This window comes from Lepidochelys kempii, chromosome 1 (genome assembly GCF_965140285.1).
Source record: "Lepidochelys kempii isolate rLepKem1 chromosome 1, rLepKem1.hap1, whole genome shotgun sequence".
NCBI lineage: Eukaryota > Metazoa > Chordata > Testudines > Cheloniidae > Lepidochelys > Lepidochelys kempii.
In genome coordinates, this window is record NC_136380.1 from 323,327,389 (window position 1) to 323,341,513 (window position 14,125).

General features: G+C 39.6%; 1 protein-coding gene across 10 annotated transcripts in view; it reads right to left on the reverse strand.

Moving 5' to 3' along the window:
- CPNE8 (copine 8) overlaps positions 1–14,125 on the reverse strand; it is a 296,005-nt gene that overhangs the window by 33,469 nt on the left and 248,411 nt on the right. For all 10 annotated transcript variants that reach the window (XM_073328405.1, XM_073328394.2, XM_073328396.1 and 7 more), the window contains one exon: positions 8,550–8,652. In XM_073328405.1, coding sequence (XP_073184506.1) covers positions 8,550–8,652 — 103 coding nt within the window. The remainder of the gene's footprint in view (positions 1–8,549; positions 8,653–14,125) is intronic.

Below are 14,125 nucleotides of genomic sequence, written 5' to 3' on the forward strand. Positions count from 1 at the left end.
TCACTTCATCGGATGCATAAAGTGGAAAGTACAGTGCGGAGATTTTATATACACACAGACCATGAAAAAATACACATTGTAAGGAGAGTGATCACTTAAGATGAGCTATTACCAGCAGGAGAGTGAGGTGGGGGAAGAGAAAACCTTTTGAAGTGATAATCAAGGTGGGCCATTTCCAGCACATTTCCAGGAGTTAACAAGAACGTCTGAGGAATGGGGGGCGGGGGGGGGAGGGAGAAGGAATAAACAAGGGGAAATAGTTTTACTTAGTATAATGACTCAACCCACTCCCAGTCTCTATTCAAGCCTAAGTTAATTGTATCCAATTTGCAAATTAATTCCTATTCAGCAGTCTCTCGTTGGAGTCTGTTTTCGAAATTTTTTTTGTTGAAGGATAGTCATTTTGAAATCAGAAATCGAGTGACCAGAGAGATTGAAGTGTTCTCTGACTGGTTTATGAATGTTATAATTCTTGACATCTGATTTGTGTCCATTTATTCTTTTACGTAGAGACTGTCCAGTTTTCCCAATGTACATGGCAGAGGGGCATTGCTGGCACATGATGGCATATATCACATTGGTAGATGTGCAGGTGAACAAGCCTCTGATAGTGTGGCTGATGTGATTAGGCCCTTTGAGGGTGTCCCCTGAATAGATATGTGGGCACAGTTGGCAACGGCTTTGTTGCAAGGATAGGTTCCTGGGTTAGTGGTTCTGTTGTGTGGTGTGTGGTTGCTGGTGAGTATTTGCTTCAGGTTGGGGGGTAGGCAAGTACCAGCCTGTCTCCCAAGATTTGTGAGAGTAATGGGTCGTCCTTCAGGATAGGTTGTAGATCCTTGATAATGCGTTGGAGAGGTTTTAGTTGGGGGCTGAAGGTGACGGAAAGTGGCATTCTGTTATTTTCTTTGTTGGGCCTGTCCTGTAGTAGGTGACTTCTGGGTACTCTTCTGGCTCTGTCAATCTGTTTCTTCACTTCAGCAGGTGGGTATTGTAGTTGTAAGAAAGCTTGATAGAGATCTTGTAGGTGTTTGTCTCTGTCTGAGGGGTTGGAGCAAATGCGGTTGTATCGTAGAGCTTGGCTGTAGACAATGGATCGCGTGGTGTGGTCTGGGTGAAAGCTGGAGGCATGTAAGTAGGAATAGCGGTTTCAGAGTCTCTCTTCCTCACATGGAAAACGAAAAGACATATTAATTGGACTTGAATGCGAATAATTTCAATCAATAGGCTCCCAACCTGGCCTGTGATACACACGAAGCTGACCTTGGTGCTAAGTGTGCCTTGATAAGCCAGCCAATCTGGGCTTTCCTTCTTGGTGGAGAACCCTGAGGAACAGAGTGGGAACTTCGACCTAGGACATGAACAGGTCTACCTCTCTTAGCAATGCTGAATGTTTTCTGTCTTTTTAGCAGTTGTATACACACCACGTTTCTGAAGAATCATTTGCTGGAAATGGAGGAGTGACTGTAGATTCATAGATTTCAAGGCCAGAACTGTTGTAATCTAAACCTCCTGTATAACACAGGTCATAGAACTTCCCCAAAATAATTCACAGAGCATATATTTTAGAAAAACATCCGATCTTGATTTAAAAATAATCATTGATGGAGAATTCACCACAACCCTTGGTTAATTTTTCGAACGGTTAATCACTCTCATCGTTAAAAATGTCCATCTTATTTCCAGTCTGAATTTGTCTAGCTTCAACTTCCATCCATTGCATCATGTTATATCTTCCTCTGCTAGACTGAAGATCCCATTATTAAATATTTATTCCCTGTGTAGATACTCAGACTGTGATCAAGTCACTCCTTAACCTTCTGTTTGTTAAACTAAGTAGATTGAGCTCCTTGAATCTCTCACTATAAGGCATGTTTTCTAATCCTTCAATTATTTTCATGGCTTTTCTCTGAACCCTCTCCAATTTGTCAACATCCTTCTTAAATTGTGGGTACCAGAACTGGACACAGTATTCCAGAAGTACTCAAATTCTCTGGGTTATGCATCACAGGTTCACATTAGCTCTTTTGCCCACAACATCACACGGGGAGCTCACAATCAACTGATTATCCACCATGACCCCCAAATCTTTTTCAGAGTCACTGCTTCCTAGAATAAGAGTCCCCCATCATGTAAGTTTCACCTACCTTTTTTGTTCCCAGAATGTACATATTGACATTTAGCAATTATCAAACGCATATTGTTTGCTTGCATCTAGTATGTCAAGTGATCCAGACAGCTCTAAATCAGTGACCTTTCCTCTTCATTATTTACCAGTCCTCTAATTTCTGTGTCATCTGCAAACTATCAGTGATGATTTTATGTTTTCTGCCAGGTCACTGACAAAAATATTAGGTAGTGTAGAGCCAAGAACCAATCCCGCAGGACCCACTGGAAACACACCTGCTCAGTGACAACTCCTTGTTTACCATTATATTTCAAGACTTCTCAATTGGCCAGTTTTTAATCCATTTAATGTGTGCCATGCTAATTTTATATCATTCTAGTTTTTAATCAAAATGTCATGTGATACCAAGTATATTATGTCAGCGCTATTACTTTTAATCAGTCAAACATGTAATCTCATAAAAAAAGATATCAAACTAGTTTTACAGGTTCTATTTTCGATAAACCCATGTTGATTTGCACTAATTACATTACCCTCCTTTCAGAGTAGCAGCCATGTTAGTCTGTATCCGCAAAAAGAACAGGAATACTTGTGGCATCTTAGAGACTAACAAATTTATTAGAGCATAAGCTTTCGTGGGCTGTAGCCCACTTCATCGGATGCATAGAATGGAACATACAGTAATTATATATATTACACACACATACACACACACACATATACACACACAGATAAGTTAGAAGTTACCATACAAACTGTGAGAGGCTAATTAGTTAAGAGGAGCTATTCTCAGCAGGAACAAACAAACCCTTTTGTAGTGATAATCAAGATGGCCCATTTAGACAGTTGACAAGAAGGTGTGAGGATACTTAATTTAAGGAAATAGATTCAATATGTGTAATGACCCAGCCACTGCCAGTCTCTATTCAAACCCAAGTTAATGGTATCTAGTTTGCATATTAATTCAAGCTCAGCAGTTTCTCATTGGAGTCTGTTTTTGAAGCTTTTCTGTTGCAAAATTGCCACCCTTAGATCTTTTACTGAGTGGCCAGAGAGGTTGAAGTGTTCTCCTACTGGTTTTAGAATGTTATGATTCCTGATGTCAGATTTGTATCCATTTATTCTTTTGCGTAGAGACTGTTTGGTTTGGCCAATGTGCATGGCAGAGGGGCACTGCTGGCACATGATGGCATATATCACATTGGTAGATGTGCAAGTGAATGAGTCCCTGATGGCGTGGCTAATGTGATTAGGTCCTGTGATGGTGTCACTTGAATAAATATGTGGACAGAGTTGGCATCGGGCTTTGTTGCAAGGATAGGTTCCTGGGTTAGTGTTTTTGTTGTGTGGTTGCTGGTGAGTATTTGCTTCAGGTTGGGTCATTACACATATTGAATCTATTTCCTTAAGTTAAGTATCCTCACACCTTCTGGTCAACTGTCTAAATGGGTCATCTTGATTATCACTACAAAAGGGTTTTTTTTTTCCTCCTGCTGATAATAGCTCATCTTAACTAATTAGCCTCTCACAGTTTGTACGGTAACTTCTAACTTATCTGTATGTGTGTGTGTATATATATATATGTTCTATATGTGTGTGTGTGTGTGTGTATATATATATATTACTATATGTTCCATTCTATGCATCCGATGAACTGGGCTGTAGCCCACGAAAGCTTATGCTCTAATAAATTTGTTAGTCTCTTAGATGCCACAAGTACTCCTGTTCTTATTATCCTCCTTTAATTCTTTATTAAGTCCTGTATCAGTCTCTACATTATCCTGCCCAGGATCAATGTCAGGCTGACAGGTCTATAATTACCCAGGTCACCCTGCTGTGCCAATTTTTAAAAAGGGAAAACAGTTTTCTTTCAGTCTGGTCTGCTGGAATTTCTCCAGTACTCCAAGACTTATTGAAAATTTAAACTGATGGTCCAGTGAGCTCCTCAGGCAGCTCTTTTAAAACTCTTGAATATAAATTATCTGGACCAGCTGATTTAAAGACATCTAATTTTAGTAGCTGCTGTTTAATGTCTTCCAGATATTGGTGGAATGGAAAGAGTGCTGTCATCACCATATGATGAGACTATATCATCTGTTTTTTCCCCCAAATGCACAACAGAAATACTTAGTGAACACTTCTACCTTTTCTGTATTATTATTGATAATTCTGCCATTTTAATCTAATGGACTAATATCACTTTCAAAATATTTTTTATTCCTATTTAAACAACTCCTTATTGTTCTTAACTGTGCTGGCCATAGATCTCTTCTTCTGTTCCTCAGCTTTCTGTATCAGTTTTCTACAATTCCTAACTTCTGGTTTACACTCATCACTATGAACTTCCCCTTTCTTTCATATGTTATATTCTTCTTTCTATTTTTTTTTTATAGCTGCCTTCATTTCCCCTCTAAACCAGGGAATTTTTTTAACCAATAAGATCTTCTTACTCACTTGTGAAGAAGTTGGTTTTTTTGGCATCTAGTAAAGTGTTCTTAATTGATTCCCAGTTATCATTCACATTTTTCTGATTACATTCTTCCTCACAGCTGATTTGGCTCATAATTGCTTTCAGCTTTGTGAATTTGGCCCTATTAAAGTACTAAGTATATATATTATTGGTCTGGACTTTATTCAGCTTGTACATTATAACTGTGATCAAGTCATGATCGCTTGTACCGAAGCTACCATTAACATTTTTAGTTCTGTGATCAGTTACTCTTCATCTATTAGGACATGGTCTAATAAAGAATTCCCTGTGTTGGCTGTAGCACTTTTTGAGTTAGGAAATTATCATCTATTTTGTTCAGAGATTCCAAGGATGTTTTAGTACTAGTTGCATGAGACTTCCAAAATGAGTGACTCAAATTGAATTCCCCCACGATCACACAGGTTTTTCCTTACACACTATAGATAAATGCTTAAAGAGGTGGTCATCCTGTTTCCTAATGTGATTTAGCAGTCTGTAATAGACACCAATACCCTATCTTGTGCTTTATCTATTTTGACATTGATCCATATGCATTTAAGATTTTCTTCTGAGTTATCAGTGAGTGAGAAACAGCTAATGCCATTTTTGACAGAGTGCCATTTCAACTCCCCTTTAGCCCACTTGATCCTTCCTAAATAGGTTATAACCACTGATTTTAAAATTTGAATAGCAAGAATCATCCTACCAGATTACAGTAATATCAACTAGATTTAATTTATTCTCATAAATGTATGACTCCAGTTCCTCTCGTTACCCAGGCTCCTAGCACTGGTGAAGAGACAAAATTCTTGAACTGCCTATACATGTCCTTTTCTTGATTAATTTTGTTCTTAACATCTCGATTTTGTGCTGAGTGCTCATACCTACCCTCTTTTTACCCTCCCCTTTTGTGGTTAGTTTTGCGCCCTCTTGACTATTCTAGCCAGCCTGTCCTGATGAGATTGGTCCCCCTTCTAGTGAGGTGGAAGCCATCCAAACCCCTGTGCCGATAGAAGGTGGACCAATATTCCACAAAACCAAAAGCTTCTGCCTTACATCACTTACTTAACCAGTGGCTCTAGAATCTTCCACTTTCTGTCATGAGACAGGTCATATTCCATGTCACCTTCTTTGGGCAACATTCACACTCTCATCATATAAAGATCACATAGCAATCCAGATATGTTCTCCCTACCTGAGTTCTTGTATCTGTACTGATGTTACAAACATTTCAGAGTTGTGAACAACCTCCATTCCTGAGGTATTCTTAACTCTGAGATTCTACTGTATTTCCACCTGGAATATTGATCTCTGTATGGGCTTGTTGAATGGGTTGCATTCTACAATTCTCTTTGCAAGACAAAGAATCTTGTAGAATCTTGTAACCGTTCCAAAAGATTTGGCTCTCCACAGAATTGGTTCTATATTCCAGTATGTAGGAGATGGTCTATTGCACCCTTCATCTTCTGATGCTTTGAAGGTTCTCATAGTGTTGGTTTATTCATTTATTTTGAGTAAAGAATAAACTTGTCCCTAGGACAACAAGCAAGTTATATTGAATATCTTTCCTTGATTATCTCAAGTATTTGTTTTCTGATGTTGCTCATTCCCAGATGAAGGCCCACCCTGAAGTCTCCTTAGGGGATGTTGGGCGGGGGGATCTTCCCAGTCTTGGACAACCCCAAGAGATGCTTTTGGGAGTGGATGGTTTTTCCAGAGAATCCCATCCTCTCCAACTCTCAGGAAAGGCAGCAATGTCCAACTTCTGTGTAATCTATGCTCGAACCTAGAGGAACAGGAGGATCAAATGGAACATCTGCTGAGGTATGGTACTTTGAGATTCTCTCACTGGAAGGAAGGAGGGATTTATTCCTTCTCTAAAGCCTCAGCGACAACTTTGTCTCAGTACTCCCCAAAGAACTGATCAACAAAATATTTGGAAGGATAATCAGATGTTAGACAGCAATTCCAGTTTCTTCAAATGGAGCCGTAGTTGCCCCCAAGACACATCTTTGGAATTTTTGAATGTATAGCAAATCAGTCAAATGAAACATCACTTGAAAAAGCTGCTAGGGAAACCTAATTCAAAGCACATTTCTTTTTTCATGCTCTCAATTGCCTCCCAGCAGAGCATAGATAGCCACAATAAAAAACTGCGGCCAATACTCTCAGGAGTGAAGCTGCTGTATACAACTTTGGTCTGAATGTTGCTCCTATTCTTTTGATAAGTTTGGCAAAAATACTTCCTTGGTTGCTGTGACTAAGCCCTTTACTAAAGAGGTTGCAGCAGGCTTAACCTTTGACAGAGTAATGAAGACCCTTTAGTCCTTAGATACAAGTAGGTCTTGATAGGGAATTCCACTCCACTTTAATCATAAAATATCACCTCATTAAATAAGTGAGAAAGAATTTCAAATGTCTTCTTCAGTTTTGTTTTTGTTTTGTTTCCACTTTAAAAAAAGCCACAACCACTTCTGAAGTTAGATCCTCATTTGTGCATAATTCTGGGAAGCTTAGTTGAGACTCTGAGGGATCTTGCAAAAAGCCCCAGCTTCAGAGATTTCTCCTTCTCTTTACAGGATCAAGAGGGAGACTCTCACATGAAAGGTTTTAAGACTTTGCGCTGGCCCTTTAAGATCTGATTGTGAGCAATACTGTTCACCATTCCTTGGGACAAATCCTGAGAGAAAGAGGGAGGAACCCTGTGAAGAGGAGAGTGCACTACCATTAGACTGAAAGGTCAGTCTGCAGGAATGTATTCTGCATGTATCCCTTCAGAAAACAGTAGCCACTTTATGGCCTGCGTGGGACCCCTGGAGGCTAGAAGGACAGAGAAGGTAGGTGTATCTCACAGACAAGAGGATCTGAATCACTTCACCAACAGCCCAAACCCAACAGCAGTGTGGGGACCATCCACACAGAATGAGGAGTGGGCTGCAGGCATTGAAGACAACGGACTTATTAGTTTCAGAAAGGTCACAGGAGCTGGCACGTTTCAAGGCACATGAGGACTTGCAGGTAAAACCGCTAGTGAGAAGGGGCTTGCTCTGTGGCTTTTTAAACTATCTCAGCACAGATCTTGCTTATGTGCCGGCTAAAAGCAGGAATTTCATCCTCCTCGTTGCTATGGGGGAAACTTGTCTTGCCCGGAGATTTAGGAGATTCCAGGGAAACTTTCCTGCTTGTTCTGGAAGCTATAGCAATAGGTGTCCCATGTCTGGGGGAGAAGCAGAAGGGTTTTGAAAAACATACATCTGGTTCCAGGCCACTTATTCTGCCCTTATCTCAGCAAAGGCAATTTCATCTGTGTTGATGTAGATCTTGCTCACACATCAGGTGGGAGCTAAGTTTCTGCAGCCTGCTATTGTCTGCCATTTCTGAGAAGGGAGGGGAAGAGAGGTGCTGTCCTTCAAACCCTTCTCAGAAAGTCAAAATAATTTTTTAAGTTTAGCAGTTTTGAGCAGAAAAACTTCAAAACCAATGAAGAAACTGACTTCAGCTAAAAATCTTTAAAAAGATGCTACAAAAGGAAAGCTGGAGTCTGCAGTACATGCCACTCAGAGGCAAATAATCCTGGAAAGGCATTTTTCCTGAGGGTTCATCCTGAGCCCAGGCTTATAGTAAAGATCTGGTCTTCATTCATAGATTTTAAGACCAGAAGGGTCTGTACAGAGATGGAGAACATCCCATTCCAAAGACCATCTGACATAAAGAGGACTGAGAAGTCATTTATTTCTAGATTGTACAATCAATATATAGTATCAGCTAGAAGACCACAAGTTCCTCAAAGCACTGATTTGATAAAGCTAGTTAAGATTTCACAGTTAAGTTTCATTTGGCCTTTATCCCTGGCAATTTTTATTATTTGAAAAGAAGAGTTTACTGTCCAAAATATTAAGACCAGGAAATATACTGCTTATAAAATATAGAAACCCAAGTTTAAATAGAACTTACATTAACTATAGATTCCTTTGTTTGCGCCATGTCTGAAATAACCCCATCTGTAATAATGAGAAGAACAAAATACTGGGAGCCATCTTTTACTGAGGAAGCATATCTGAAAGAACAACAACAAAAAAGACCAAAATTATAACAGCAGAAAACCTGTACACAAACAGACTAAGATGACAAAGTATACTTTTACAATTCAATTGCTTAAAACAGTAATGCTGAATGTCTCTGCTAGGCCCCCCAAAAGAAAAAGCATTCATAGTTAAAACAGACAACTCTGCCTTTAGCCGAATATGTTCTAACAAAGTAACTGTGGTATGTAGGATAACTGTGTTAATAGATATCTGCAGAAGCAACTGAACAAAGTTCTCTGTGGCTGCAGAATCAATGAAGTGTGAGAAGTATATTGTTGATAGCTTACAGCAGCAGAGGTAGAATGGAAAATGTAGTATCTGGCAGTGCCTTAGAACTGTATTAGTTATTAGGGAGTTATTAGAACTATGGAGGTAGTTGCTGGGGTCTAATGGGGAAATATAATTATGGTGCATTTAAAATAATTAGGAATCAGCACACGATATGAAGATCTTGTTAAACACCCGGAATGTTTCTGGGTCATATGCAACAGTTTGCTATATTCTGCATCAGCAGTTCTAACCCCTGAAATTAGCCATCCCCACATGACCTGTGAAGATTGTGTTGGATCCACCTCTGAGGATTATGCACAAGTTTCACCAGCAGAAGATACCAAAATGATCACTTTTTCTTGGGTAGCAGAACTGGCAACAGTGAATCTGCATCAAGAATAAGAGTATGATGCAGTTTCAGTATGGAATGCCATAACTAGTAAATATCCCTTGCTCCAGCCTGCAGCTAGGGGTTATTTTACAAGTTAATATATAAGGCACTACATACAATAGTTTACACACAGACTCTCACTGTTTTATTCTACTTTATAGTCTTTCTTTATTTAAGAGATACAGGGAAACAATTAAATTATTTGCTCAGGAATCTGTTTAGCTAAAATTACCTGGTCCAAATCACGTGCCCTAGATCAACACACAGAGGGAACCTTCTGTGTGAAGCTCTCCCTAATATTATTTAGAAATCAGGCCTCAGTCACCTTCACGGAAGCATCTCTCCCCTCAGAAGTCTCGCCAGGTATAGGGGCTATACTGAGGGAGGATGCAGAAGAGATGCACATCATCTCTCCTACACCCCAATGGGGAATCTCCAAAGAACATAGTATACTCTCCAGGCTGTATTACCTCTTCTGATGAGTCCACTCCACCTGGGGGCACTGGGTCAGACGGAGGCACTGGTAGTGTGATGAGCCAGGCTACCAGGGATACATCAGTATTAAAGTCAATGTAAAGGTGTAGGAATGCAGAGATCCTCGGGGTTCTGCCAAGTTTAGGGTTCTGTCATTTTCATGAGAGGTAAACCCTGCTCTCTCCCCAAAAGGAGAACTCTGCAGAAGCATCCCCTTGGAGATTTTCTTCCATAGGGACTTCTCCTTTTGGTTTTAACATGGGAGGGTATGATCTGGGCATCTGTTATTTATCTGTCACACCATAATGCATAATTTCATAGTTGGTCCCATGTGGATTATGAGCCCATACAATAGCACAAAGTAGTCCTATAAAAATGAAGTAATATATATATGTGGAACAACATTTCACTCACTAGTATCCAGAGTGATTTTTTAAAATGTATTTTTTACATCTCCTACCCTGGTCTTCATTGTTTAAAAATGTACATAAATGTAGTATATTAAATTAATTTATATTTAAAAAATCCTAACAAGAACTAGGGATGTGCATTCAAAATTAAACTAGTCTCATGAACTTTCATTGTTGTAACCTTCATCCTCCCACATCTCCATACTGCTTTTGTTTTTGCTATGTTAAATCTAAGCACTTTGGATTAAGGACCTGACATTTTATTTGTTTGGAAAATACCATTCGTCAAAATTAGTTGATTACTACAAGTTGAAGACACTGAAAATTATATCTTTTTCCTTTAGTACTGCTTAATGTAATTGACAATAAGCATTTCTGTGTGTGAGACCTGGGTTGAAAGAGCTTTCTCAGGAATGGACTTGTTTCTCAGGAATGACAGTTTGTCAAAGGGTTTCTGCAATGGCATAAAAACAATTGAAAAAGCAGTTGCAGAGGTTTAAGTGGTAGCTGCATATTCCTTACTATAACCATTGGTCTTGTCATTGTAGATTTTTACAAACTGAGAAAACAATGTGTAGGATTCAAAATATAAAGCTGTTTTAGATCGTCAATTCAGTTTTACAAGTAGGCTGTTCAAATAGAATGGCTAGCAATCTGCCTTTTCTTTACTACCATGGAATAGTAGCTGTTTAAATGAACTATCCTGAAACTAAGTATTTTACTTACTCTGTACACTTAAGCTAACATAGTAATTCCTAAAATAAATTAGTACTGGAAATAAAACCATTTATGGGCCAACTCATTTAAAAAGAGGCACGTGTAGAAAGAAGCCTTAGATTCCTTACTCCACTGGCTCAGGGAGTAAAAGTCCAATGCAAACATTATATATAGGACATTATATACAATATAAGATGTATCAGCAATCTACACTGAGTAATTTAAAGGAAAACTCCCAGTTACCAGCACAATTCAAAATAGTTCTTTGTAACTCTAGTTTTTCACTTGCATTTTACAAAAGTAAGGAAAAAGTTCTGAGCTATGCAATTATACATTTATTCTTGGGCCTCATGGTCACATGGTTAATGAAATTAAGTTTTCAGGAAGTTCATAGCATAACAAGGCACAACTCAATCAAAAGTAGTACATTGTGCATTGCAGGTGTTAACTAACTAAAATACTTGTTATGACAGCATGGGAGGAACTAAGAATATTATCTCAACAGTAGCACTGTCGCAGCAATCAGTCACATCTTCATCAACTAGGCCACAGGGGACTCCAATGGCTGGTGAAACAGTACATCAAAACCATGGAATCTGGATGTATCCCAAAAGCCTGGCGGGAGGCGATAGTCATTGCCATATTGCAAGCTGAGCAAGTTGACTGATGATCTAGTAAATTATAGGCTGATATCACTCCTGTGTACTATCTACAAACTTATTCTTCAGAGAATCAGTCTTCTTGCTGAGTCAATGAACCCCAAAGAACAAGTGGGATTCTGGCCTAAATGCACTTGTTGCGACCATGTTTAGGTGATTGTAACACATATTAAGGAAAGATTCCAGAAAAAAATTAAGATCAGCACAACCTTTGAAGATGTGCCATCAGCCCACAATACAGTCTGGATTAAAGGCCTGATGCTAAAGCTCACAAGGATCATCCCCTGCCACAAAACACTACAGCTACTGTGGATGATGCTGAGCAATAGGTGGTTACATGTCCACCTGGGCAACGCACGTCAGTTCACTCTGGTTCCTCAACAATGGACTGCCACAGGCTCAGTACTCGCACTGATGCTTTTCAATGTTTACAAGAGTGACATGCCTCCAAGCAAATTTGCATATGTGGATGACCTTCCCCTGGCAACAGAAGCAGCCACCTTTTGCGACATCAAGTCTACCCTGAACAGGGACCTACACACCAAGAAGGAACATTTCCAGATGGGGGCTCAAGCCAAATCCTCACAAAACAGTCACTTCATTCCATCTTGATAACAAGAAGCTAAGCGCACCCTAAAAGTGACCTTTGGCAACACTGTGTGACATGACACCACCTCAACCTATCTCGGAGTAAAGTTGGATTGCCTGCTAACCTTCCACAACCATCTGAAGAAGGTAGCTGTCAAGATAAAGACAAGGGTCAACAAGGTCCAGAAACTGGCAAGCACAAGTTGAAGAGCATCAGCATCCCAGTGTTATGGACATCAGTGATGGCCCTTATGTACTCTGTAGCCGAGTACCGTGCATAGCTATGGACAAGTAACCATACTTGACTTGTTGATGTCCAACTAAATAGTGCAATGTGGTGCATCACTGGAACCATCAATTCGACCCCAACACCTTGGCTGTCAGTGCTGTTGCACATTGCTCCCCCATCCATTCGACGTGATGCCGCAATCCTTTGGGAATTCCAGAGGATCATGGAAAATAAACATCTTCCCATTCACCAGGGCCTTAACAAAGTCCCCCCCGCCCCAACACCACCTGAAGTTGTGTAGGCCCTTTTGGTCTCACACGTTTAACCTGCAACAATGCAACTTCAAACCTGATGAAGCCTGGAAAGCCGAATCGAGTTCACAAAAAGTTATAAATAAACACCTTATGAAAGAGCTGATGCAGAAGATCTCTGGCTTTGATCTCCCATGAAGTTCATGGGCAACTCTAAACTGTATCTGCACAAACTATGACAGATACGGATACTTGCTGCACAAATGGAAAATTAAAGACTCTCTGGTGTGCGACTGTGATCACCCAGAACAGACCATGGAACATATAAAAACTCAATGCTCAATTCACAAACATGAAGGAGACGTCACAGCAATAGACTCTGCTATTCCAGACACAATTATCTGGCTTAACCATCTAAATGTAAAATTATAGTTGTTGCTCTACATTTACATCAGCCATACAAAGAAGAATATACCTTTTATGTCTCCTAGTTTGTTTTAATGCTATATTTTAATATTATGTTGTAAAAGATGTACTGTTATTGCAATTTGTGCTTTGCATAAGGTATTTAACAGAAATTTTAGTTGCCAGTTGTAAATGCCATAAATGGCAGGTCATAGGGCAATTTTGGTCAAAAGGCAAAAGAGCATCTTCTCAAAGAACAGGACACTTTCCCTTGTACAAGACCCACTAGTCTGGTTTACATATGATCTTTGTCTCAAGAAAACAAACTTTTTAAAGAGTTTTATGTTTTAGAGAAAGACCTGGTAGCGCAAAAAAATGAGGATTTTTTTCCCAGGTTATTCCAAAGAGAAGTATAGGGATGTGTTATCAGAGCTATAAACTAAGACACAGAAGTGGGCTTTTTCTTTAGACCCGCCTCTGTTTTGCAAGAAAAAACATCAGTTAAAACACCTACAAAATTCATACTGAAATACATTTCTTTTACAAAAAGAAAAGGAGTACTTGTGGCACCTTAGAGACTGTAACGAAAGTGATCAGGTAAGGTGAGCTATTACCAGCAGGAGAGCGGGGGAGAGGGGGGAACCTTTTGTAGTGATAATCAAGGTGGGCCATTTCCATCAGTTGACAAGAACGTCTGAGGAACGATGTCTCATTGGAGTCTTCAAAAAAACAGACTCCAACGAGAGACTGCTGAATTGGAATTTAATTTGCAAACTGGATACAATTAACTCAGGCTTGAATAAAGACTGGGAGGGGATGGGTCATTACACAAAGTAAAACTATTTCCCCATGTTTATTTCCCGCCCCTCCACTGCTGTTCCTCTGCTGCTGGTAATAGCTCACCTTACCTGATCACTTTTGTTACAGTCTGTATGGTAACACCCATTGTTTCATGTTCTCTGTGTGTGTAAAGCTCCCCACTGTATTTTCCACTGAATGCATCCGATGAAGTGAGCTGTAGCTCACGAAAGCTTATGCTCAAATAAATTGG